The sequence below is a fragment of the Sander lucioperca genome, chromosome 10 (assembly GCF_008315115.2).
Source record: "Sander lucioperca isolate FBNREF2018 chromosome 10, SLUC_FBN_1.2, whole genome shotgun sequence".
NCBI lineage: Eukaryota > Metazoa > Chordata > Actinopteri > Perciformes > Percidae > Sander > Sander lucioperca.
Window position 1 is genome coordinate 3,051,957 of NC_050182.1, and position 23,746 is coordinate 3,075,702.

At 39.7% G+C, this 23,746-nt stretch overlaps 4 protein-coding genes across 6 annotated transcripts in view; 3 read left to right on the forward strand and 1 right to left on the reverse strand.

Annotated features, from left to right (window-relative positions):
• The window catches only part of LOC116042325 (C-X-C chemokine receptor type 3-like), a 3,946-nt gene extending 44 nt beyond the window's left edge, over nucleotides 1-3,902 (forward strand). The window contains exons 1-3 of one of the 3 annotated variants that reach the window (XM_031288481.2): nucleotides 1-135; nucleotides 1,229-1,579; nucleotides 1,908-3,902. The exon at nucleotides 1-135 is cut by the window's left edge and continues 44 nt beyond it. In XM_031288481.2, the coding sequence (XP_031144341.1) occupies nucleotides 10-135; nucleotides 1,229-1,579; nucleotides 1,908-2,666 (1,236 nt within the window). In that variant the 5' untranslated portion in view covers nucleotides 1-9 and the 3' untranslated portion in view covers nucleotides 2,667-3,902. The other 2 variants (XM_036006744.1, XM_031288486.2) reach the window with 2 other exon arrangements.
• cxcr3.2 (chemokine (C-X-C motif) receptor 3, tandem duplicate 2) overlaps nucleotides 1-5,400 on the forward strand; it is an 18,041-nt gene extending 12,641 nt beyond the window's left edge. Inside the window, exon 3 of the mRNA XM_031288498.2 lies at nucleotides 5,389-5,400. The gene's annotated coding sequence lies outside the window, so the exon portion shown is untranslated. The remainder of the gene's footprint in view (nucleotides 1-5,388) is intronic.
• A 1,499-nt stretch (nucleotides 5,401-6,899) lies between these two features.
• cxcr3.1 (chemokine (C-X-C motif) receptor 3, tandem duplicate 1) lies at nucleotides 6,900-10,404 on the reverse strand. The gene is made up of 3 exons (XM_031288516.2): nucleotides 9,894-10,404; nucleotides 8,317-8,709; nucleotides 6,900-8,221 (listed from the first exon to the last, which is right to left on the reverse strand). Exons 2-3 carry the CDS (start codon nucleotides 8,698-8,700, stop codon nucleotides 7,484-7,486), a joined length of 1,122 nt encoding a protein of 373 aa, XP_031144376.1. The 5' UTR covers nucleotides 8,701-8,709; nucleotides 9,894-10,404; the 3' UTR covers nucleotides 6,900-7,483.
• Nucleotides 10,405-17,065: 6,661 nt separating this feature from the next.
• trim35-28 (tripartite motif containing 35-28) lies at nucleotides 17,066-23,057 on the forward strand. The gene is made up of 6 exons (XM_031288556.2): nucleotides 17,066-17,743; nucleotides 18,931-19,026; nucleotides 19,279-19,509; nucleotides 21,308-21,330; nucleotides 21,541-21,659; nucleotides 21,851-23,057. Exons 1-6 carry the CDS (start codon nucleotides 17,321-17,323, stop codon nucleotides 22,384-22,386), a joined length of 1,428 nt encoding a protein of 475 aa, XP_031144416.1. The 5' UTR covers nucleotides 17,066-17,320; the 3' UTR covers nucleotides 22,387-23,057.
• The last annotated feature ends 689 nt before the right edge of the window (nucleotides 23,058-23,746 follow it).

Genomic DNA, 23,746 nt, shown 5'->3' on the forward strand with positions numbered 1-23,746 from the left:
GATTTTAATATGAAAAACAATGAATCGAGCAACTCAGATTTCCGTGTGAGATGGCAGATTCTCAGAGTTGGCAATGTTCGAGACGACGAGGTGATATTTGATGAACCAAAACAATCCAGTGGGGAAGTAATGAAAGTAAGTGCATGTGAATTTAGTCTCTGCGTAATAATAATATAAGATTACAGTCTTTTCGCGAAGTGCGTCCATGCTTTTCTCATCGTCCGCTTTAGTTTCCCCTGCTCGTTTCGTTTTCGCGGATTCGCCCTCAACCCCTCATATTTCCCTTTAACTGTAAGTTTAGCGATAGTTAAAGTTTGCACTCAAACTCGGAGAAATATTTGGTGTGTTTTTTCTGCTGAATTTAACGGACACTCGACAGCTGCAAGCTCGATCCGTCCCCCTGAAAACAGCAACAGCAACGGTAGGCAGGCTATTCGTCCACAGCTGCTGACCCCGGTGTGAAGAGATACGTCTAGGTTGCTGTTTGTCCTCTTTTAGGATCATCTGTCCACTGCACACAGAGAGGTGATTGTCCTCTCGGTCTGCAGCTGAAGCCCTGTATGGTAAGTAAGATCATATAGGCCTGGGTGCAAACATCTCAAGGTTAGAGTTTTTTTGATGAATGTATGTTATATGTTAACTAGTACATTGATACATCATTTTGCTGTAGCCAATATTGCAGTAGACTATATACTATACTAATAGGGCATTCAAGTCTTCCCCTCTCTTTCTTTTTCTCGTGTCAGTGAGTGTCGAAACGGATCCTTTCTGTAGCAATATTTCATATTTATCTGCGCACACTTCTTGTGCCTTTTCTTAGCACATGGACTACCAGCACTTATGGTTTCGTGTCGTGTTTGCATATCTATCTCTATAAACAGTAAAACGCGATTACAGCTGAGGTCACAGGCACTTTGCATAAAATAGCTTCATAGAGTGTGTGTGTGTGTGTGTGTGTGTGTGTGTGTGTGTGTGTGTGTGTGTGTGTGTGTGTGTGTGACCAAGGGAAACCGTGCTTTCCGTTTAACCCCAGTCTGTTGCCTAATCCGGTGACATTGTACCATGTGAGGTATGTGTGAGTTTGGACTTTCCAAGGACTCTCACACAACTAACTGTCAAACACAGAGAGAGAGAGAGAGAGAGAGAGAGAGTATAAAATGGTAAATCTCATCTGGACTTCATTTTGGATTTCTCTCTTTTGAGTTAAACCTTTTTGCCTCCTCAATAGATGAACATGGATGTGGAACTCGATGGATTATTTCGCCAGAACGGCACCTATAACTACGATGATGACTATGAGTATGTAGAGGACACTGAGTCAAGACCCAGTGAAGCGGTGTTTATCCCGGTTCTGTACTGCGTGGAGCTGGTCATAGGTTTGCTGGGAAATGGACTACTACTGGCCGTTCTGGCTCAGAAGAGGCGATCCTGGAGTATATCAGACACCTTCATCCTCCACCTGAGTGTTGCTGACATTCTGCTGCTAGCGACGCTGCCCTTCTGGGCTGCACAGGCCACTAAACAATGTTTATGGTGCTTTTCGGGTTTTCTCTGCAAGATCTGTGGAGCTGTTTTTTATGTAAGTACCAAATGGTGTTTAGAACAGGCAGGGACTGGAAAGTAAAAAGGGAGATCTTTTCAGTAAAGCTGTGAAAAAAAGATGTGTTTGGCTTTAGGCCATTATTTCCCACTCAATCTAGACTCTTGGCAGACCAGGGTCATTGTACTTAATACTGTTATTGAGCAAGTATACTCCCGGGTGGCATTTCTCCAGGCATTTCAGCATTTCTGGGAAGAGGCAAGAGTGGGGGATCAGAGCAGGGTGAAGAAGTGAAAGGGATAAAGATGACCGGAGGTTTCCATCCTTCACTAGATCACAGCTCAAGTTTTCCTTTTTTCTTTCCTAGATCAATTTTTACTGTGGGATCTTTCTGCTGGTTTGCATCAGTCTGGATCGCTATCTGTCCATCGTCCACGCCACCCAGCTGTACTCCCATAAGAAGCCCAGGTTAGCTCATATCAGCTGCCTGTCGGTCTGGCTCGTCTCCCTGATCCTCACCATCCCTCACTGGATTTTCCTGGTGGCGAGGAAAGATGTAGTACCACAGTGTGTTCACAGCTACACTCAGTCAGTAACTGACTGGAAGCTTGGGTCACGCCTGCTCCACCACACGCTGGGCTTCCTGCTGCCTGCAGTCGCCCTGATCATCTGCTGCTCCTGTATCCTGCTGCAGCTGAAGCGAAGCTCTGAAGGCCTCCAGAAGCAGAGGGCCATCATGGTCATCCTGCCCCTGGTAGTGGTCTTCTTTCTCTGCTGGATGCCATACAACATCACACTCATTGTGGACACCTTCAGGAACAGCTCTAAGGAACCTGATATTGAGTTATCTGGAAATCCTCAACGTTCCCTGAAAATAAATGCTCTGATGGTCACATCTGGTCTGGGCTGCATGCACGCCTGCCTCAGGCCTCTGCTCTATCTCTGCCTGTGCGGAAACTTCAGGAAACGGACGCTGGCCATGTTGAAACGTACTACAGTTGAATCTGAGAGCTCGCTGTGGGAGTTGGGTGTGGGCGAGGAGGCCCCACCTGACCAGAATCACGAGGAGGAAGAAGCGAAACCGATGACAAGTGTAGATCATCAGGTCCCGTCAAGTCAGTGTTGAATAATATAATAACAAAACTGCCATCCTGCTACTTAGAAGTGAACTGAATAGTGCTCCACCCCGTAGGGGTGTTAAGTGTGAGGTTGTGTCATGGGTTCAAGGAATGCAGGAGTTTATGATGAGATCAGGATTAGAAATAGATATTTATAAAGAGTGACTCATTCACATTACACTTTAATGTGAAGGATTCCAAACCACATCGTGGTGACATATACTGTTGTACTTTTATTTTGTAATCACCGTTGCACAACTTTAGCTTGTCACCCTAAATCATGAGTATTTAATTAAGTTGTAGATATCTGTTATTTTTATTTTTTATATTTTTATCGTGTATTATTATTGTTACTATTAGCATTATGGAAAGCAAACTATTTTGTATATAATGAAAAAAAACATTGTGTCAATGAACAGTTTTCAGCTGTTATACAATCATCATAAAGCTAATAATCGGTGGAAAAATAAGCTCTTGTCAAAAGAATATATTATAAACCTTGTCAGTGTTTGTTGTGATCTGCCATGAAACAGTCCGACAACGTTTATAACTTCATTGCTGATAACACAAACAGTTTCACTTTTCATTTTACGTCTTCTCTTGTTATCTTCAGGCAGTACAGACTGTGTGGATTCCACGATTGCACAGTGAGCATGTATGTTACCACAGTGCAGTGAGGGAATTTCCCTTTGGACAATCCCACAGCCTTATTTCTTTTTGACTTCATTGTTGCAACATGTGTGTGCGGGCTGTTGGACACAGGATGTCACAAACAGCTTGTGATGCCTTCAGTCAGGTGACAGAGAGCGAGACAGAGGAGGAGGAGGAGGAGGAGGAGGAGACAAAGCTCTCTGTTAATGCTGCAGCCTTTTCATAGCTCTCTGTTTACTCTCATCTAAAGACTTATCTGTTTGTTTGGTGGAGAGAGAACAGTGGCATGCCTTATGTGTTAGGGAAATTGACTGGGGAAAAAAGATTGTAGGTGGCAAATGAAGAAAAGAAGATAATATCTTATTTTAAAAGATTACAGTGCTTGTTGTGCTGAGCACTAAATTTGTGGTTTCATTTCCATGCTGCTCTGCAGGTTTTGGCCTTCCTGGAACGCTTGATTTCTGCACTCAAGGCAAGATAATCATGTTAATGTAACCTAAAATAAAATGTACTTTCACAACTGGGTGTTCTTTAAAAAACTCAACGTACTATAATTTCACACAATAAATAAACAGTTTCCTTCCTCTCAGGCAGCATATTTTCTTACTGTTTCTACTTCAAGTAAAATGGTGTTTAAGTTTATCTCAAGCCAAAGTTTCATTAAGAATGTGTTCTTATCTGAGAAATGCTGGTTGACTGTGACAGCAGCAACACGTCAAGTTTATGGCATTTCTGGTTATTAGTCTTGAGTATTGCATCAGATTCAGAAGTGTTACTTCCGGCATCAGCTAGAGCTTATCTGCTACCTACTGTAAGACAGAGAAGAGCAGCTAATCAGGACTTTTCTTCAATGAGTACCAAACCTGTTATCAGTACAAACACAGACTTTGCTGTACTGTCTACAAGAAAGGGAGTTGACTCCTCCAAGAAGATCAAGGCACACTGCTTCGTTAAAGTACAAAAGTTACAAAAAAAAAACATTAAGTATCTGGACTAGATGATTAAAAACAAGCATGTTGACCACATACCACGATTGCTTGAATGGGCATGCAGCCAAGACTGGAAGAGTTTATAAACCCTTTGCTCACTTTGCTCTCAGCCACTGATAGTGACTCAGTGACTGAACCAGTAGAGCTGCTGCTTCTGGAGTTAACTGTTTATACTATATATATACACACTGATTGTTGCTGGAATCAATCTCTTTTAACACCCCCACCACCCTGTTGTAGTCAAATGTTTGTCTCTCATGTAAATTATGCATACAATGTGTTGCAAGGGATAGCGGTGGTCGCACGTTGTGGTTTATATCAGGGGTCTTCAACGTTTTTTTAAGCCAAGGACCCCTTAACTAAAAGAGAGATGGAGCAGGGACCCCCTACTACATATATTGTATGAAATTAAGTTGCATATTAAACTGGGCCTACAATAAAGTGTAGGCGATCTGAAGTCTTTATATATATCTTTTTTTGCACAGAATACCAAGCTATTAAAACAATAATTGTTGGCATGATTTTATAAATCATCTTTTAATGTTAAACATACATGTGGCACAAGAATCTTAGGATTAATTGTATCTGTAGATGGCTATCTTAGTGACTACCTTACCTATAGGCCAGTGAGCCTATCATCAGTGGTGATTTATATTTGCTAATAATATGTTAGAATTATGTTAAGACATTTTAATTTATGAACAAACCTTTTTGACAATAATTTGGAGGCCCCCCTGCAGTGACTCTGAGGACCCCCTATGGAAGATCTCTGGTTATATATTAGTGTTGTTTGCACATTGGTTGATTTGGAGAAGACCGCCACAAGTCATGACATTTCTTGTCGTTTCTGCTCAAGCCACATGTTTGAGGATGTGCGGCTGCTTTTTGTCACTTTGTTTCAATTTCCTGGAAAAAAGAACGTAAGCTATTTCCACTGAAACCACAACATGTGGGTTTGCAGTTTTCGTTGTTCTTGCATATATCATATGTACTCACCTGATCTTGACTACGTCATAAGCATATGGAACATTCTAGAAAGGTTAATACATTTAAATGTCTCATATGCTCAATACATACAAAAAGAAGAGAGGATAGAAAGGGATGTTGCACAATCTCACTTCTCCTAAAATTTAAATTGTGAAGTTTCATGCTGCAAACTTCTTATCCAATGAAATCCCCCATGTATGCTGTACAGACTGTAATCCCCTGGAGGTAAATTTTATATTTGTAGGCTATGTAAAATTGACTTGAATTAGCTTTACTCATTTTGTGGTTATCTTAGAAACTACTCTTAGGTTTATCAGCTGCTTGCTATAAGTCATGAACCACAAATTGCCTGTTGAAGGTAAATCTGAAACTTGTCTGTGGTGGTAAATTTGACGTTCTTCATGTTCATCATTATACATGTACGTACCATAGCTCACAAAGCCCTGCTTATTACATCTGAGGTACAGTACACACCAGGTGTTGGGTTTAGGTTATGTCTTCCATTCCCAATATAAGTATGATTCTGTGCTGGTTGGGCTGAGGTGGATAAGTAGTAAAATTTGAACCCATCCATCCATTTAATATAAGTTATTGCTTTCACTGTATCTTAGCTTTAACCCATGTTCTCCTCAAGTTAGTCATACCTAGAAATATCAAAAGAGAGGATACCAGGTGACATTACCAGGGCCTAAACTTCTGCCCCTCATGAATCACAACACTAGCAGTGTGTGTGACACAGTGTCCTGGTAGAGACAACCAGGACAAATGGACATCATGTGAAGGGCTATACAAGCCAATAGGGCTGTGCAACTAATCGCAATTTTAATCGTGATTACGAGTTTGGCTCCTAATGATCACAAATAATTGCAACATCTTTCCAAAAGACAATGAGTAATCATGTTAAATAATCGTGATTTCAATATTGACCAAAATAATCGTGATTAGGATTTTTTCCATAATTGATCAGCCCTACAAGCCAATTAATTCCTCTCCCTATATAATCCTCAAACGGTCACTAGGACCCTTGATAGTGGAGCCCACTTCTTGAGTGAGAATGGTGCTTTTAGATGAGGGCCTGTTAGATGAGTTACCTCCAAAGATGCACAAATGAGAGCACTTAAATGATGTTTTGCAACGACTGTACTAACAAATCAAAAAATAATAAAGACATAATTTACTTTTATCTGAAGTATATGTATGTATGCTTGGTTTTTATAAGAATACACAGGAAAAATAAGTTTTGAATGTATCACCTTAGTGTTAAAGGAATATATAACAATAAAAATGATGATCCAACAATTGTAGTTAAAACTTATAAGACTACTTTAAAGCACAACATCATGTCGCCTTGAGTCATAACATGTTCCTGAGCAACATACAGTATTTATCAAAGATGTTAATTGGAATGACAGATACAAGACAACACAAGTTTTTTTTCTGCATTTTATTAAAGTGACAACTTGTCAAATAAACATTGAACAAATGAGTAGATGTTTTTTTTAAACTATCTAAAAAAAATCTATTTAATTCATTTTACCTCTCACTTTTATTTTACATCATGGTCTAACAGTAGTTTCAAAGCCTTCTCTATTCTTACAGGTATATCTTTTTCACATGTTTATACATTCTCTAAATAATCTCCGGATTGCCGTTTAAGGGGTCCTGTTGCAACAATGTTGAAAACACACTGGTTATGATTAAAAAAATAAATGTTATTTGGTTTGTGAACAATCCATGTAAAAAAACAAAACATAATGCAACATAGAGTATAACTGTGGTATAAAAATGTCATTTAAAAGTTATGTATAAAGTTATGTATCTAAGACAGTAGCTCCAGTATTAACACTGCAGTATGACATGTTAAAATACAATGTTGCTTTGCAGTCAGAAAAGGGAAATGTTATGTTAAGAAAAATAGCTGTAGCTAATCTGCTGCCTACAAGGAGATGTGTATGACCCCAAGTCCCAGGTAGACATCATTATTTTTGCCCAATAGTCATTTTCATGTGAAGTGACTAATGCACTCTAAACTACAGGGCATTGAAAGAAAAGCTGTTACATGTTAAATAACAAAACACATTTACAGAAACACATTGTACACTTAGCTGCCCATGTCTCTGTCTTTCTGTCAGTTTAAGTCAGTTTGTAAGCTTTGTCAGGTTTGTACTTGTGGTTGTCGATATGTTTGTGTGTCTCTCTCAGATAGCAATGGAGTTGGAGGTATCGGCAGACTCAGACCAAATGGAGCTTCTCCTGCTGGTACCAACAGATTGCAGTTTAGCAGTTGTCTTAAGCTTGCAGCCCAGAGACCTCAGGATGTCCAGGAGCTGACGCCGGAACTTCACACCCACAAAGGCATACAGGATGGGATTGAGGCTGCAGTGGAGGTAACCGACGGTGGAGGTGACTATCTTGGCTTTCTCCAGAAATGTTCTGACTCCGCAGCCCCCGCTGGTGGTGTTGGAATGAACTGTGTCCACCATGAGTGTGATGTTGTATGGCGTCCAGCAGAGAAAGAAAACCACCACCACGGCCACAATGACCTTAAAAGCTTTCTGCTTTTGGAGGCCCTGAGAGCCGCACCGCAGCCGCCGCAGGATGCAGGAGTAGCAGAAGATCAGGATGGCTGAAGGTAGCAGGAAGCCTACCGAGTGGTAGAGCAGGCGTGATGCCAGTCTCCAGTCATTTACTGACTCAGAGTTGAAGAGAAAGTAGTTGGAAACGCACTCTGTTTTTAGTCGTCTTTCATCCCTCACAGCGTCCAAAAAGATCCAGTCTGGGATCGAGAGGAGAATGGAGAAGAGCCACACTGCCAAGCAGCTGACCTGAACGACCCAGGGCTTTCTGCGGGAATACATCTGGGTGGCGTGGACGATAGACATGTACCGGTCCAGACTGATGCAGGCCAGCAGAAAGATCCCACAGTAGAAGTTGACCTGAGGATACAAAGAAATCAGAGACAAGTGAAAAGTCGTTTTGCAACCACTGTATATCATGCAGTTTTGGTGCACCTTTCCTGCACACCTCTTACCGTAAAAACAGCTCCAGTGATCTTACAGAGAGGAGTGCCAAAGGTCCATCCTCTATCTTGAGCGGACTGTGCAGCCCAGAGGGGTAGCGTCACCAGCAGCAGGACATCTGCCACACCCAGATGGAGAATGAAGGTGTCTGTCACACTCCAGGTCCTCCTGCTTTGAACCAGAACTCCCAGCAGCACTCCGTTCCCCAGGACACCCACAATAAATGCCACAGAGTATAGAACTGGGATGAACATCGCCTCAAAATGCATGCCGTCTTGTAGGTCGCACACATCACTCCCCTCGCAACAACTGTAATTATTATCAGAGTAGTTATACTCCAATAAGTCATCAAGCCCGTCAAGGTCGCTTTCCCCGTCCCATTTCAAGCCATCCATTAGTGAACTCTGCACAAAAAGAAGAAGAAGAAATATAAAATATGGACATCAATTTGGTTAGAGTTAGACAAGCGTAGTCTGTTTTAACCACATGGTGGTGCTGTGTAGCTTTACACAAATCTGTCCATCTGCTCTATCTGTTTTTTTTTTCAAGCACTTTTCTCACAGTTCTTTTAAATAATCTGTGCAATACAATAAAAGAACAAACAAGACAGAATCAGACCACATTAATTAGTCCCCATTATAATCATTTCAGTAAAAGCAAAATATGGCCTTAAAAGAGTCTGTCTGCAGTCTGTCTATTAGACATAATCTTGAACATAAGTGAACATAAAAAAGACAATTAGCTTATTATTATTATTATTTATTTAAGCCTTGTTAAAACTCTCACAGCAGTATTCTGGAAAAGTTGTATCTGTGCTAATGACTTCCTGGGAGAGTAGAAAAGAAGTGCATTAGAGCAACTCGTTAAAATAATCTGAATGTGAACGAAGAGCACTTTTAGCTACTCTTGTTGTATTTTTCAAATGTAAGGGTGAAATACCACCATACATTTTCTTGACTGGTGTTACAATGCAAGGCTTTGTATGGTTAAGAGGTACCATTTCAGTCATACTGTACTAGGGTACGTACAGAATTGCTTTATGCCCGCAGATGGGGAAGACAAATTGATGCATATGTCAAAAAAGGAACGTGTATTTTCGTTTTAGAGTTTGCAGCAAGAGCCTTAGTGCACCATAATATTAATCACAATGTTAATTAGCATTGTTAACTATTTTCATAAATTATCATTTGGTCACAGTGAATGATTCAAAAGCCTAATTTGACTGTAGCTCCATCATTTTCTTATTGCACGATCCAAAACGCTGCAACTTTTTACTGAATGGCATCGTGCGTTAACGGCACACTGTCACGCTACAAACCACATCACAGTCTATGGTCTCATACTGTGAACTAAAGTTGTGAGACCAAACAGCAAAAGGGGTGAACAAAGATAAAAGAAACCCAACATTCAATATTTCATTCATGTTTGTTTAATAAGGTGAAGATCGCAAACACAAAAAAAGATGTAAGAAGTACATGCATTGATTCATAGATGTGAATTGAAGTCATCAAATAACAACTAATGATATGTTAAAATCTTCCTAGATATATGCTTCATCTAAAAAATAAGACTTAAGGTAATAACTTACCAAATTGTAATCCTTTGATATTGTAGTCTCCTCAGTGAGCAGGTTCACAAGGCTAGCAGACGTTAGCTCTAGTGATCCAGTGTCACCGATGACAGCATCTATAGAGCCACCCCAGAGGAAGCACAGAGAGACAAGACAAGAAACCCGCCTCTAGTCACGCATAAAGTAATCATTCAGCATTTCTACAATGAGAAAACACAACCATGAGGGTTTCATGTTTTAGGGAAAATTAGGGAAACTGTTGTAGTGATAAAGAGTAATTGTGATTTGAACCTCACGTGACAAAAAACTATTGTTTTACTTTATTAATTGAAACACAGAATAATTTGAGATCTGGATGGTGATTCAGAGGTCTGGAAACAAACCACTACTCTCTATTATGCCCTATGTCTTGTGTTAATGAAGGGACTTTACACCAATGTATGAAATGTCACTGTATTTAAGTGGGCTGTACACTTTCCATAGAAACTGATGAATAATATTTCTTGATTATACACCGACTGCATAAGTTTCATTTCAAAATCTGTTGGCGTTGAAGAGAAATGTATGTTTTATGTAATGATTATGTGCTTTTGTTTCCACTGTCAAAGCACTTTGTAAACCATTGTTTTTAAAGGTGCTATACAAATACAGTTATTATAATTTTAAGTGCATCATGCTGAGTGCTGACTTTCTAAAATATGTTGTGTGCATATATGTTGTGACATTATTGTATGTTCATTGTCATTTGAGTGACGCTGGCACCCTCAGGAAAACATCTGCATTTATTCTAGTCATTGAACAAAACATGCAGAACGTTTTACTTACAGGTGTAGTTTGGACTAGACTTTTAGACTTTGTTTTACAGACAGGCTCTTCAACTTCCTTTATAAACCACATTAGAAACCCTCCTCATGCAATTTGACCAGATTTATTGCGTGAATGAACTGTCCTTTTTAGTTTCAATTTCTCTAATGTGTCTCTAAGTTATTCATTCATGTGTCTCCTCAGGCCATGCTATATAGTACTATGAGCAGGTATTTTTAACGTAGCATTCAATAGAGATGTGGAAGTTGAATTAAATAACTTTCTGAACTGCACATTTGGATTAGATTAAACAACTCTATTAACCCCAGATATGGCGTCCATTCACAATGACAGTGGTAAAGGAGACAAAAGGACACAGCAGACAACATATGAAACTGCCACTTGTCACAATGTAATTACAATTGAGCAATTAATAGATAAAAGGATGAAAGTGCTGCACCCAAAAACAAGACAAAAATATCTGCAATAGTACACATGAATCTAAAAAAATCTTATGTCAATAAGAAAATACAGTACAATACAGATTCAAGTACTTGCAAATGCATTAAATGCAAATGTGAATTTGAATTTTGAAAATTTGAAAATTTTGAATTCTACCTGTAAAAAGAACAAGTAAAAATTGTACAACTGCATACGAACAGCAGTGGCATGAATATCCTGTGGTCATGCTGTTCACTTTTATTATCTTGCAAACCAATTTACAGAAAAAACTGAGGTTTGTTGTTGCGGTGTACAGAGATGCATTGGAACAGTATGTACTGAAAGACTGACACAGCAGCAACTCACACATTTGATATAAAGTGGTATAGACTTCAGTGTGTAATCTGAATGAATGAAAAATAATAGTGGAACTAATGAATGAACTTCTACATATTGTCTAATGGGTATATCCTGTGGCCTGTAGACCATTGAGCTGTGTTTCTATGAGTGTTTTTTTTATCTCGTGCAGGACGAACATGTAAGCTGGCAACGCCACACAGTCCTCCCAATGGTGTCACACCATTCCACTGATCAACAGTTAGTTGCAAAGCAATGTGCCATCCAAGATGGGGAAGAAGAAAAATGCAAGCTAGTAGACATGGCTGTGAGTAATGCTGGATTTTAAATACTTTGCAAATGTTTTAAGACAGAAGAAATGCACTCAACACATTTGTTAGACCTCAAGGATACACAAAATACACAGAATATAAAAAATAAGTCCACATTGCACCTTTTATTGCCTTATCAAAACAAAACCTGATACTATTTATATGTTGAATATCAGTGTAAAATCTCACCGTAAATCATTTTCACTAACTATTTCATAGATGCAAAATATTTATTGCACCTTTTTTTTTTTACTCTCAGAATTGCTCATATGTATGCAAACCAGCTCACCACAGTGCAAACATGACACCTGTGGCAGCTCTTGGGTTGTCTTGTCTGTTTCCCCTCGCCCAGCTCCAGCGCAAAAGGTTGAAAGAGAGCATGTTCCTGTTGTTTTCACACCTTTTCACACCTTCAGTTTTTGCACATTAAATGCAATTCTTGTGGTGAGAGAGGCCTGATGGAAGTGCAAGCAGCTGGCCATGAAAGTAGCCAAACCAGTGACTTTTTCAGCCCACAACCAGGGACAAACATTGCAGGAAAATAATTGAATTGTGATTTTCGCTGACCATTTTACTTAAAAGAGGAAAAGCATTCACGCCTGGAGTTTTACTGTATGGTTTAGCTGTGAAATGCAGCGTGTTGGACTTGCAGGGTTAAAACATAACTTCCAGTAGTCTGTTTCATTTTCATATCCACAAACACAAGCTCTGTTCATTTTGGTTGAATATCTGCAGGAGAATGTACTGCAGTTGTGTGTGGCTGCTTCTAAGATTTTTTACTTTAGAACTAAACAAAACCCACTGTCATATAGGCCTTTCCTGTCCACACTAAATAAGTGTTAGACAGGAAAAGGGTTTCTAATTTAATCACTACCTGTTGTTAAGTGTCTGTGCATGTCACAGACCAACAGTGGTGTAGTCTAATAGTATGGTAATGGATATATTGGCCTATATATATGGGCCAGAATCTGCCTTTGGGGGAGGGGGAGTGGATATCATAGTGGGGGGGTCTGGGTGCCCTCCCCAAGGGAAATTTTGAGCGTCAAAGACTTCATTTCCTGCATTCGTATACACTTTTATGCACCAATTTACTGTGGAATACCTTTATTTAGCCTATGCGAAGACGAAAAACACAGATGACAATTCAAAATATATCAAAAATATAATAGAAAGTGTCATTGGGCATTTTTAAGACGGTATATGAAAATCCTGGAGCTTTCTTAGTGGGTATACTGCGTATACCTGCATATCACGTAGACTACACCACTGCAGACCAACATTTCTCCACCACATTACAACACTTTTTTTTTTTTTTTTTTTTTAAATGTTCCCACTTTTGTTTATAAAAGCTTTAAGAATGTTAAGTAAGAAAAAGTAAAAGTAGTTATGTTTTTCACAAGGCATGTTAGGTTGTGAGAGTGGCCCTAAATTTGTTACCACTGTGAAACCAAGGAGACACATGTCACTTGAGGAACTGAAAGAATACAAATATATATATATATATATATATATAATCATTTTTTCCACATTCTAGTTTTGATTCCTATAATCCTGTCCACACTGTCATAATAGTGTTGCCTATCATGTTGCTAAGTTTACATAGCAAGCAATCATTTTACACAACCAGTTGTAACCAGTGTACTATTTTAAAAATTACAATGACAGTTCAGTGCTGTATTATATTTAACTTTCTGTCAGGATGGTGGTGTGATGCATATTGCTGTTATAAGATAAAGAAACTATTTTTTGGAAGATGTATTCATTATTCATGATGTTGATAAAGAGATAAATATGAAAGCACATTGAGAAGATTTCCTTTTCACTGCTCTTTGAACACCTGCTGAAATGGTTTTGTATAGCTCTCCGTTGCAGCTTCTGGTTTTGAGTAAAATTGGTCTCACTAGATAGCAGGTCAGTATGTCACTAACATCAGAACCCAAACATTGCAGGCCCTATATTCATGGCAGCAGTTATGGTTACATCATCTGACGATATACTGAAGGCTCATATCTCAGATCTCTGACAGAATCCATGTGACAACATGGATTTTGGTTTTAAGCTGTGTGGTTATGTTTTTTTCCCCCCATTAGGTTGTGGTAACAACTCCTGCCTGAAGACTAGGGCTTATATAGTAAGTTTTTTAAATTCTTTTGTTTTTGTTTTTGTTCTTTTGTTTTGTTAGTGCTCATTTTGAAATGGTTTTGTGTTGCATAAGGATCATATAAAAGGATAAGGTATATTTTTGTTTAAATGTGTCATGTTGTGAGGGAGTTGACATTGACACACACAATTGTCAGGTACTGTCCCACGTGGTTTTTTTGCTCTGACCTTTTCACCTATGCACATACCCACTATCACCACGTCTCTCTCAGTGGTCTTAAAGATGCTTACTATATTAAGATCACAAAACTGCCCCTTGCTGTGAAGCTGAGCAGGCGAAACTTTCATAAAAACAGATGATTTTTTTGTAGCTTTACTTGTAACAAGGGAGCACTGCACAGCACCCTTGTGGATTTCCTGTGTTACATTTGCTGCTGTGACTGCCCTTCATATTTTAGCAGCGCAGCATGTACAGTTGAGACTTTTGCTTTATAGAAAGAAACATACATGATGAACATGTATGACAGAAATGTAGCTTATTTCACACATTTTGTGTTGACAGTGTGCTGAATTCACCACTTAGTGAAAGGAATAAACTTAACATTTCATAAAAACTTGCAATTTATATTGGAGCTGCACCATTGAAAAGCCCTATCCTACTACAGTTTCAGGGTGAAATCACATATGCAGCCCATGAGTACAAGGTGTCTGTGGATGGTAAGAAGGGCATAGAGACCCAGATGTGTAACACTAAAACAGTTGTCATGCCAACTCGTGATGTTTTGGTGAAGCTGAAGTCCAAATATAAATACATTTTTTTAAGAGGTATAGGCATGAGGGTTGTACAGGTTGTATGTGGTTATACATAATACAATTGGGATAGTTGTTGTGTCATATATACAGTATATGATAAATATTAAGTTAATTGTTTGAGTTATGAAGAAGGGGTAGGACCATAAAAGTGAATACTTCTTACTACTCCTTTTCGGACATGTAATATTATGTTGTTTATTCATGGGGTTTATTATGTTCATATTTATAATTATGTTTTTTTGTTTTGTTTTTCCTTTTTTGTTACATGTTCAAAAAATAAATCTAAATGTGGTAAATAAAGTGTTTTTGAACACTTGCTGGAAATGCTTCACTGATATATAAACTCATAGAATACATGGAAAATGAGGGGGATGTCAGAGAGGTCTGTCTTGGGTTAGAAACAAAATTTTCCTTTTTTCAGTCCTGTACAGTATTTTAAGGTGTTTTAGTTTGAATGATTTAGTAGGTCATATTAATTCAGTGTTGTAATTTAATAAAGTACAAATACTTCGTTACTTTTTTTTACGGTTTTTCCCTTTAATCGACAGGGACAGTGGATAGACAGGAAAGGGGGAGAGAAAGAGAGGGGATAAACACACACAGAAAAGGGACGCAGGTCGGATTCGAACCTTGGCCGCTGCAAACGACTCAGCCTACATGGGGCGCGCGCTCTTACTGGGTGAGCTAGAGGTTGCCCCAGTTATTGTACTTAAGTAGAATTTTCATGTATCTGTACTTCACTTCGTTATTTATATTTCTGAAACTTTCACTTTTACTAAATAAAATGTATACTTTTACTTCACTACATTTCCCCTAGGCATCTTCGTTACTCGGTACTTGCAAGAAATATTTTCGTTCGTTGGAGTGAAAGATTCTTCCTCACAAAAAATGAAAATTCTGTTTTATAAGAACCAAAGTTTTTATTTACTTTTACTTCTAATAGTACATTTAATATCAGACAATTACTTTTGATACTTAAAGTTCCCATGACATGGTGCTCTTTGGATGCTTTTATATAGACCTTAGTGGTCCCCTAATACTGTATCTGAAGTCTCTTTCCCGAAATTCAGCCTTGGTGCAGAATTACAGCCACTAGAGCCAGTCCCACAATGAGCTTTCCTTAGTATGTGCCATTTCTGTGTCTGTAGCTATTGAGGAGGAGAGAGGGGGGGGGCAAGATGGAGGGTGGGGGTGTGGCCTTGACCAACTGCCACTTTGCTCGTTTGAAAGCCATGATGTCTCTCTCTCATGGGTGGGCCAAATTCTCTGGGCGGGCAAAGCAGAGAAAGGGGAGGTAACCTTGCTCCTTATGACCTCATAAGGAGCAGATTCCAGATCGGCCCATCTGAGCTTTCATTTTCTCAAAGGCAGAGCAGGATACCCAGGGCTCGGTTTACACCTATCAACATTTCAAGCCACTGGAGGACCATAGGCAGGCTGGGGGAACTCATATTAATGTTAAAAAACCTCATAAAGTGAAATTTTCATGCCATGGGACCTTTAAGTACAGTAGATATCAGATACTTTAAGGCTTTTACTCAAGTAATATTCTAAAAGGTGACTTTAACTTCTACTAAAGTCATTTTCTGGTAAGATACTTGTACTTTTACTCAAGTATTACTTTCAAGTACTTTATACAAGACTGACTACTACTACAATGACTACTGTATACAACTGCAGCTTCTTTCACACATTACGCCACACATAACACCATGGTGAGTTTGACTGTGGTGTGTTTTAGCAACTTCACTGTAGCAGGATGGCCATAATGCGGTGTCACATAATGGCACTGTGGCTCCATCTTTTGGATATACTTGTTGTATCATGAACTCCCAGAGTTGACTTTTTTTTTTTAACAAAGGACCAGTATGTAGACCAGTCAATGAGATGATTTGTATTTTAAAGAGAGGACTACAAAAATTAAAATATGAGAACATGGTTAGGAGGTTTAAAAGGACACTGGCACTGTAGCGAGATACTGTAGCTTCCATGTCTGTGTGGTGGAGTTTACAGCTTATATGAACATTTAATTCAAACATTATTCAAATTAAGTGCAAAGTAAATAAAAAGATATAACCTGGGATGTCAATGTCTAAAAAATGATTAGATGTATGAGCTGTGGTGTGTGGAATTAAGTGTCTTCCCATAGCACCTGTCCAGGCCATTATGTCTGTTTATTCATTACAACAGAGAGAGTGTTGTTCATAAAAAATGGATTCATTTAATTTCTATGTTTTTTCCCTCCTCTCTGCTATGTATGCAGGTGCAGATGTGCACATTTCCACAGTAAGAACTGATTATTTCTGATACAACCTCCAGAAACACTAGAGGGCGGTGTTGTAAGAACCTCGATCAGGTTTGCATCCTGTCACTGAAACAAGGACAAGAAGAAACGAACTCGACGGGTGCTGGTTCTCTGCTGTGATCGAGTTTTTTTTTTTTTTTTCTTTCTAAAACTGTCGCTGATACTATTATTTTTCATTTTTTTGTGAGCGTAAGCAAGCTGGTGAAGCCTTGACATATTACACAGAGCCAAGTGAGTGCGTATTTTTCTGCGTATACACGTCAGTTTGGGATTTCCTCAATAGCGAAAGTAAGCTGAAGCGGGCCCGTGAAGCCATGGCTGACAGTATGGACGAAGACGTGCCGGAGGAGTCTTTACCTCTCCGGCAGGACCTGACCTGCCCCGTTTGTCAGGGCATCTTCCAGGACCCTGTGCTGCTGCCGTGTAGCCACAGTTTCTGTCGGGAGTGTCTGCAGAAAAGTATTAAGTACAACAAGAAGTGTCCCTTGTGCAGGGTCGAGTTTGAGGAAGGGCAGGCCATCTCCAACCGCGCGCTCAGCAGCGCGTGTGAGTCCTTCCTCAAACAGTCAAACAGCCGGTCGAACAGGAAACGCCCCAGTGAGGACACCTGTAACCTGCACCTGAAGCCGCTGGAGCTGTACTGTGAGAAGGATGAGGAGCCCGTGTGTGTGGACTGTGTCACTCTACACAACACACACAAGCTGTGGCCACTGAAAGAAGGGGCACCAATGTGTAAGGTATAGTACGCTCACCAGTTATCAATTGGGTGTTGGCCCCAAAATATATATTCTCTTGAGAAAAAAACACGTTTTCCTTGATGGCACTTAAACTCAGTTTTACACCTGGAAAGAAAAGAACAGCTTGATTTAAACTTTTGTTGACTGGGTGAGAGAAAAGACTGAAATGCTGAACAGTGAGGATAAAAAAAAATACTGTAGCTCCACGGTTTCCCCATAGCGTCATGTTAGTTAGAAACGTTATTGTCCATAATGTGGAAAATTGTCTTTGGCTTCACCACAATCAACATGAGTTTCAAATCAGACAGTACTAAGGGGGTGGGGTGAAGGGGTGGCTCGGTACGATTGACTATGTATTTCATAATTTAACTTGGCTAGTAACGTGGCTATAGTGGCAGTCTGAAGCGCCTTCCTGAGGGAAGCAAATTTCACCCCCTACTACCAAATTGAGAACATGAATGCATAATAACAATCCATAACATCCAAAACATAACAATCCATAACTTCTGTGAATGCCAAAAACCTTCATCCTGGGTCAATGCAGGTCAACTGATTTTCAGTAGCCCTGCTCCTGACCTGGGACTCCAGATATCCTGGGTTTGATTATAATAACTATATAATTACAACACAGTTACTATAGGTTTATTAGAGGAATTGTTATAACCATATAGCGAATATACTTCTATAGGCCTTTTTGTCATAGCAGGAGAAGCACAAGTGAATTAATAATACGGCTCAGTTCCATTGATGTGTCCCAGGAAGCCATGCAAATAAGTCAAAATGCCCAGTACCAGGTCAAACAGAGCCATTGTTAATGTTATTAATTACACTCGTGCTTTTCTCAAGACCACACAGGGATTGTATGTGGAAAAGATGTTAAACCCAATTTCTGTACATCTATATTTCCATTACCCTTTACATCTGTCTAATCCTTTTCCCTACAAACTTCAGCCACATTCCCATAACTATATGGCCCCAGTAATAAACATAATCTAGATCCAGCTTTTCTGGTAACCTTTTCCCCACTACAATAATTTGACAACGAAAATCAATGAGGAGACCATGTGCGTATGTGGATACAGGTTTTGGGAATACAGACAACGCTAGTCACTACTAGTCTAAAACATTTTTTAATGACGCGGTTTTCTTTTGGTTACCTCATTCCCTGATTTTTTTTCACCCTACAGAGGGAGCTGAGCTTCAAAGTCCAGATTTTCGAGAAAAAAGTGGAGTCATACAAGAAAGTGACACGTAAACTCAGCAACGCAATGGAGTACATCAAGGTAAAGTTACTGACACGTCTCACAGTGTTCATATTACATTTATCTGTGTATAATCTAACAACTAGTTTATACAAGCTGCAAAACTGGTTCTTCGCCTTCACACCACTTCAGTCCTTGAACAAGATACCCCAGGTTCACACCCCCTCGTTCAGCAGAGATGATACAAGACATATAACACACCACGGACTGCAGATGTCTTCTTCATGTTTGTGTGTACGTACTCTAAATTGAAACTCTCTTCTCTTAACGCAGTATCAAGCTGGGCAGGCAGAGAAGCAGATCAAGGTGGAGTTTGAGAGGCTCCACAAGGCTCTTGTCACAGAGGAAGCTCTGCGTCTAAAAGCCCTGGCTACCGAGGAGGAGCATAAGATTGCTTCCATACAGAAGATGATTGACAACACAAACGATGACATTGACACTTTGAACAAGCTCACTGATACACTGAAGAAAGAGATGGGCAACGAGGATCTACCCCTCCTGCGGGTAAGAGAAGGCAGCTTGTCCTCACAGTCATAAGAGACTTGGGTAACACTTTATTTGAAGGGGTGTTTATAAGACTGACATGACACTGACATTATTATGACATGACACCTGTCATGAACACGAAGGACTGTTGTCATTAAGTGTCATTCGGTAAATTATGACACTTTTATTTTTGGGGGCATTTTTTAGGCCTTTATTTGTATAGGACAGTTTAGACTTGAAAGGGGAAAGACATGCAGCAAAGGGCCGCAGATCGGAGTCGAACCCACGACTGCTGCGTCGAGAAGTAAACCTCTATATATGGGCACCCGCTCTACCAGGTGAGCTTACCAGGCACCCAGTTATGACACTTACACAAGTTGCATTGTCCGAGATGTCTTTGTCATGAAAACTTGACAACAATCTCTGTGTTATGACAACTTGACATTAAGCAAGACAGTACAACCTGTCGATGTCTTGGTAATGACAACTTGACATTAACCTAAACAACATAACCTTTCATGAATATGTCATGACAAGCCCAATTATCAAACTTTAATAAACTATTTATGCTTTGTGTTAAGATCACATTAAAATGTCATTAAGAGGTTGGTTTTTACATTGTCATGAGAGCATTATAAATTGTATATTGTGTCATGAATATTTTTCCTTGACCTCATTTGAACCTGTCATGAAGTTTCATTTCATCATCGAATGCTTATATGGCGGTGTCATGAATAATATCCACAATCTCATGTAAAGTGGAATGAAAGTAGCTAGCACCAGCTCCAAAAGTCTCTAAAAGTAGCTCGATGACGTCATTTGCCTATTTGTGACGTCATTACGCAATCATTTGCATAAAGACTAGTGGTTGTGTCAGCAAGGTAGATAGAAAGAAATAGAATTTTTTTTGCCAAATAATCACAAATTCAATACAGGAATTAATATAACATTATAATTATTAGTTAGGTAGCCTATCTTTGAAGTAAAAAAAGAAATTCTACAAAGGGAGGGAGAAAGATCGATAAAGAATTCTCAAAGAAGGCTGGCTTGCCCAGGGCCAGGCCAGCTCAGCGGCGTCTTTCTTTCTCCCGTCGCGTCAGGCTGTCTCTCGTACCTACACCGGCCCCCGCACCCTGTCCCACCTCCCCTTCTACCTGCCCGCGCAGTGCTGCTGCACATGAGGAGAGAGCAGAGAGGGGAGGGGCTGCTCCTCTACTCCTCAGTCACAGAACAGAAAAGAGAGGTGACTGCTTTGGCGGCCACAAGAGAGAAATACCTTGCGTGCTCGCTGGACAATACTGGCGTCTTTTCTACAGGAAGTCGCCAAAGTTGTCGCTAGTCGCTTTTGTAAAAAAAGTCGCTAAGGGGGTCAGAAAAGTCGCGAAATCTAGCAAACTTCATGACAGGACCTCTTAATGACAGTTTAATGTAATGTTAACACATAAAGCTAAATAGTTTATTAAAGTTTGATAACTGGGCCTGTCATGACATATTTATGACAGGTTGTATTGTCTAGTTTAATGTCAAGTTGTCATAACACAGAGATTGTTGTCTTCATTAATGTCAAGTTGTCATGACAAAGACATTTCGGACAATAATAACTAAAAGTGTCATAATTTACCGAAGAAACTTAATGACAACAGTCATGAATACTCAAAATGACTCCTTCGTGTTCATGACAGATGTCATGTCATAATAATGACGGTGTCATGTCAGTCTTATGAACACCCCTTCAAATAAAGTGTTACTGAGACTTGTGTAGTTTGTTTTGTCTGTCTGATATAAAAAACTAATCTCAATTACTCTTTTGTTTTAGAATTTCCAGAAGTTAAAAAGAGAGTAAGTAACTGCAAAACTCACTGCAATCGCAAATATTGTATCTCTGCAAAGTAAACTGGGAAGTACATTTCACCATATATTTGCATTTTTGTATAGTTACACATGCATGTCTTTCAACTCTGAATATCTGCTTTATCCAGGCTTCTGTTGTGTTTTGTGGGTTTACAAATGTCTCTTGCTAACTTTCACATATTGCCATCTTTGCTTTAGAGCCCAGTGGACTCGTGAAGAACCTCGACTCCCTTACGACTCTCTTTTGGACATGGGCAAGCATGTTGGTACTTTAAGCTTCAAAATCTGGAAGAACATGCAGGCCCATATCAAATATAGTAAGTACTGGCGGTCTTAACTGGAATTAGACCAATTTGTTTTTTGTTTATTATGTTTAATATTGATTCGACACCTAAAAATGTTTCTGAAGACCTAAATACCACCATTCTTCAGACCTGTAAACATTATATGTGACTGAACAAATGTTACCGATATAACATAGTTGCGTCTTGTCTCTTCCTGTGTGCAGATCCAGTGGTGTTGAACCCGAACACAGCCTCTCCATGGCTGTCTTTGAATGCTGACCTGTCCAGTGTGAAGGAAAGCTCAGAGCGGCTGACCACCCCAGACAACCCGGAGCGCTTTGATCCCTGTGTCTTTGTCCTGGGTGCTGAAGGTTACACATCTGGGAAACACAGGTGGGATGTCATTGTTGGTGACAACCCCAAGTGGATTGTGGGAGTGTGCAAAGAGTCTGTGCCTCGTAAAAAGAAGTTCACGGTCTCTACAAACCGTGGTGTGTGGTCCATAGGGCTGAGCAAAGGGGTGTATACCGTCTCAACACCTGAGCGTACAGAGCTGCAGGTGCAGCAGCGTCCCGAAAGGATCCGCGTTAAGCTGAATATAGATAAGGGAGAGGTGTCATTTTGGGATGGGGGAACAGCAAAGCACCTTGTCACTTTGACACACAAATTTGATGAAGAGATTTATCCTATTTTTGGCCCTGGGCTCCATAGTACGCCAATGATTCTGGCTCCGGGAAAAATAGCTGTACACACCTCATGATGGGCTAGTATATACTGCAGAGGGATTCGTCTTGACCAAAAGCTGTCTTTTTCAAATAAAAACCTTTTTAAAAGCAAGATCAATTTAACAACATGTAATTAGTCAAACAGGGATGAATTACAAATCAGTGTAGCAAAACAAACATTTAAATTTGCCAATGGGAAGAGATAAAACGGAATGAATATTACAATTGGGGAAGATGATCAGATTATAGATGAATATGTTAAATGGGACATGAAATATACCAAAATTTCATTTACTAAAAGAATATAAGACACAGTACATAAACTAAACTCGTTAAGTTTCAAGAAAAGATTGAAATGATAAGGCTAACAGCTGCATGATGCATAAGTTTGAGGGGAGATGAGAAATGTATTTCTGAATTGTGAGGATGAACAGGAAATTGCAGAAACTGAGATGTGAATGTGTGTAATGATGCCCAAATCATTAAGATGTGCCTTGGAGGAAACTGGATTGACTAGTCTTTTGTCATCACTTTACAATGGAGTGACAGAATAAAAAATGACACCAAAATAACTGGCAGCATGGCTGATGCTGGTGGTTAATACGGATGAAGTTTGAAAATGAATTAAACAGTTTCTTGATGTATTTTTGCGCTAGAGGAAATCTGCAACATCCAGCTCTTTAATATCTGATAGATCAATAAAAAGGGGAATGTGAGAGTAATGTAAGTTGCCTGCTTGCTTCACTAGCTTTTGTGGCTATTATGGCAGTTCTATCAGGAATCAATTGAATGAACTGCCTTTACGCTTGGGATATGCGCTTTAATTAATTGTTGTACTTTTATATAATTTGGTTGATTCTGCTCAAATATTGTGATCTAAAATGTTGACAATCTGTGTGGGTTTGTTGGCTTTAAGGCTCTGACACACCAACCCGACGGCCGACCGTCAGCAGAAAAGACAGTTGGACTGATCAGTCGGCTCCTGTCTCTCAAAAAAGTGCCTCGGAACACACCGAAGCGACGCTGACTTGAGCGTACATTCTGCGCGTGCGTGAGACGTCTCCATAACAGCAGGCGGCGCTAATCTGTATTGTCGCCCAAAAAAATGAAAACCGGAAATGACGGAACATCTCTCTAGACCTAGTAAACACAGAGCACACTGTCGTCAGTCATTGTTTTCATCAGAGAGTGTTGATAGTAGTCAAGAAGGATCGTTGTTGTCATTACTCGCTGAAAGGAAGAAAATACGATGGCAAGAAATAAGAAGATACTGGCGTTGTCAGCTCTCAGGCTTCTTCTTGTGGAAGAAGCACTGATTCGCTGATTCAAGGGCTAGCACTCCACCAATCAGATTGGTCATTGAGTCTGACTGCCAACTGGCCGATTCAACAAGTC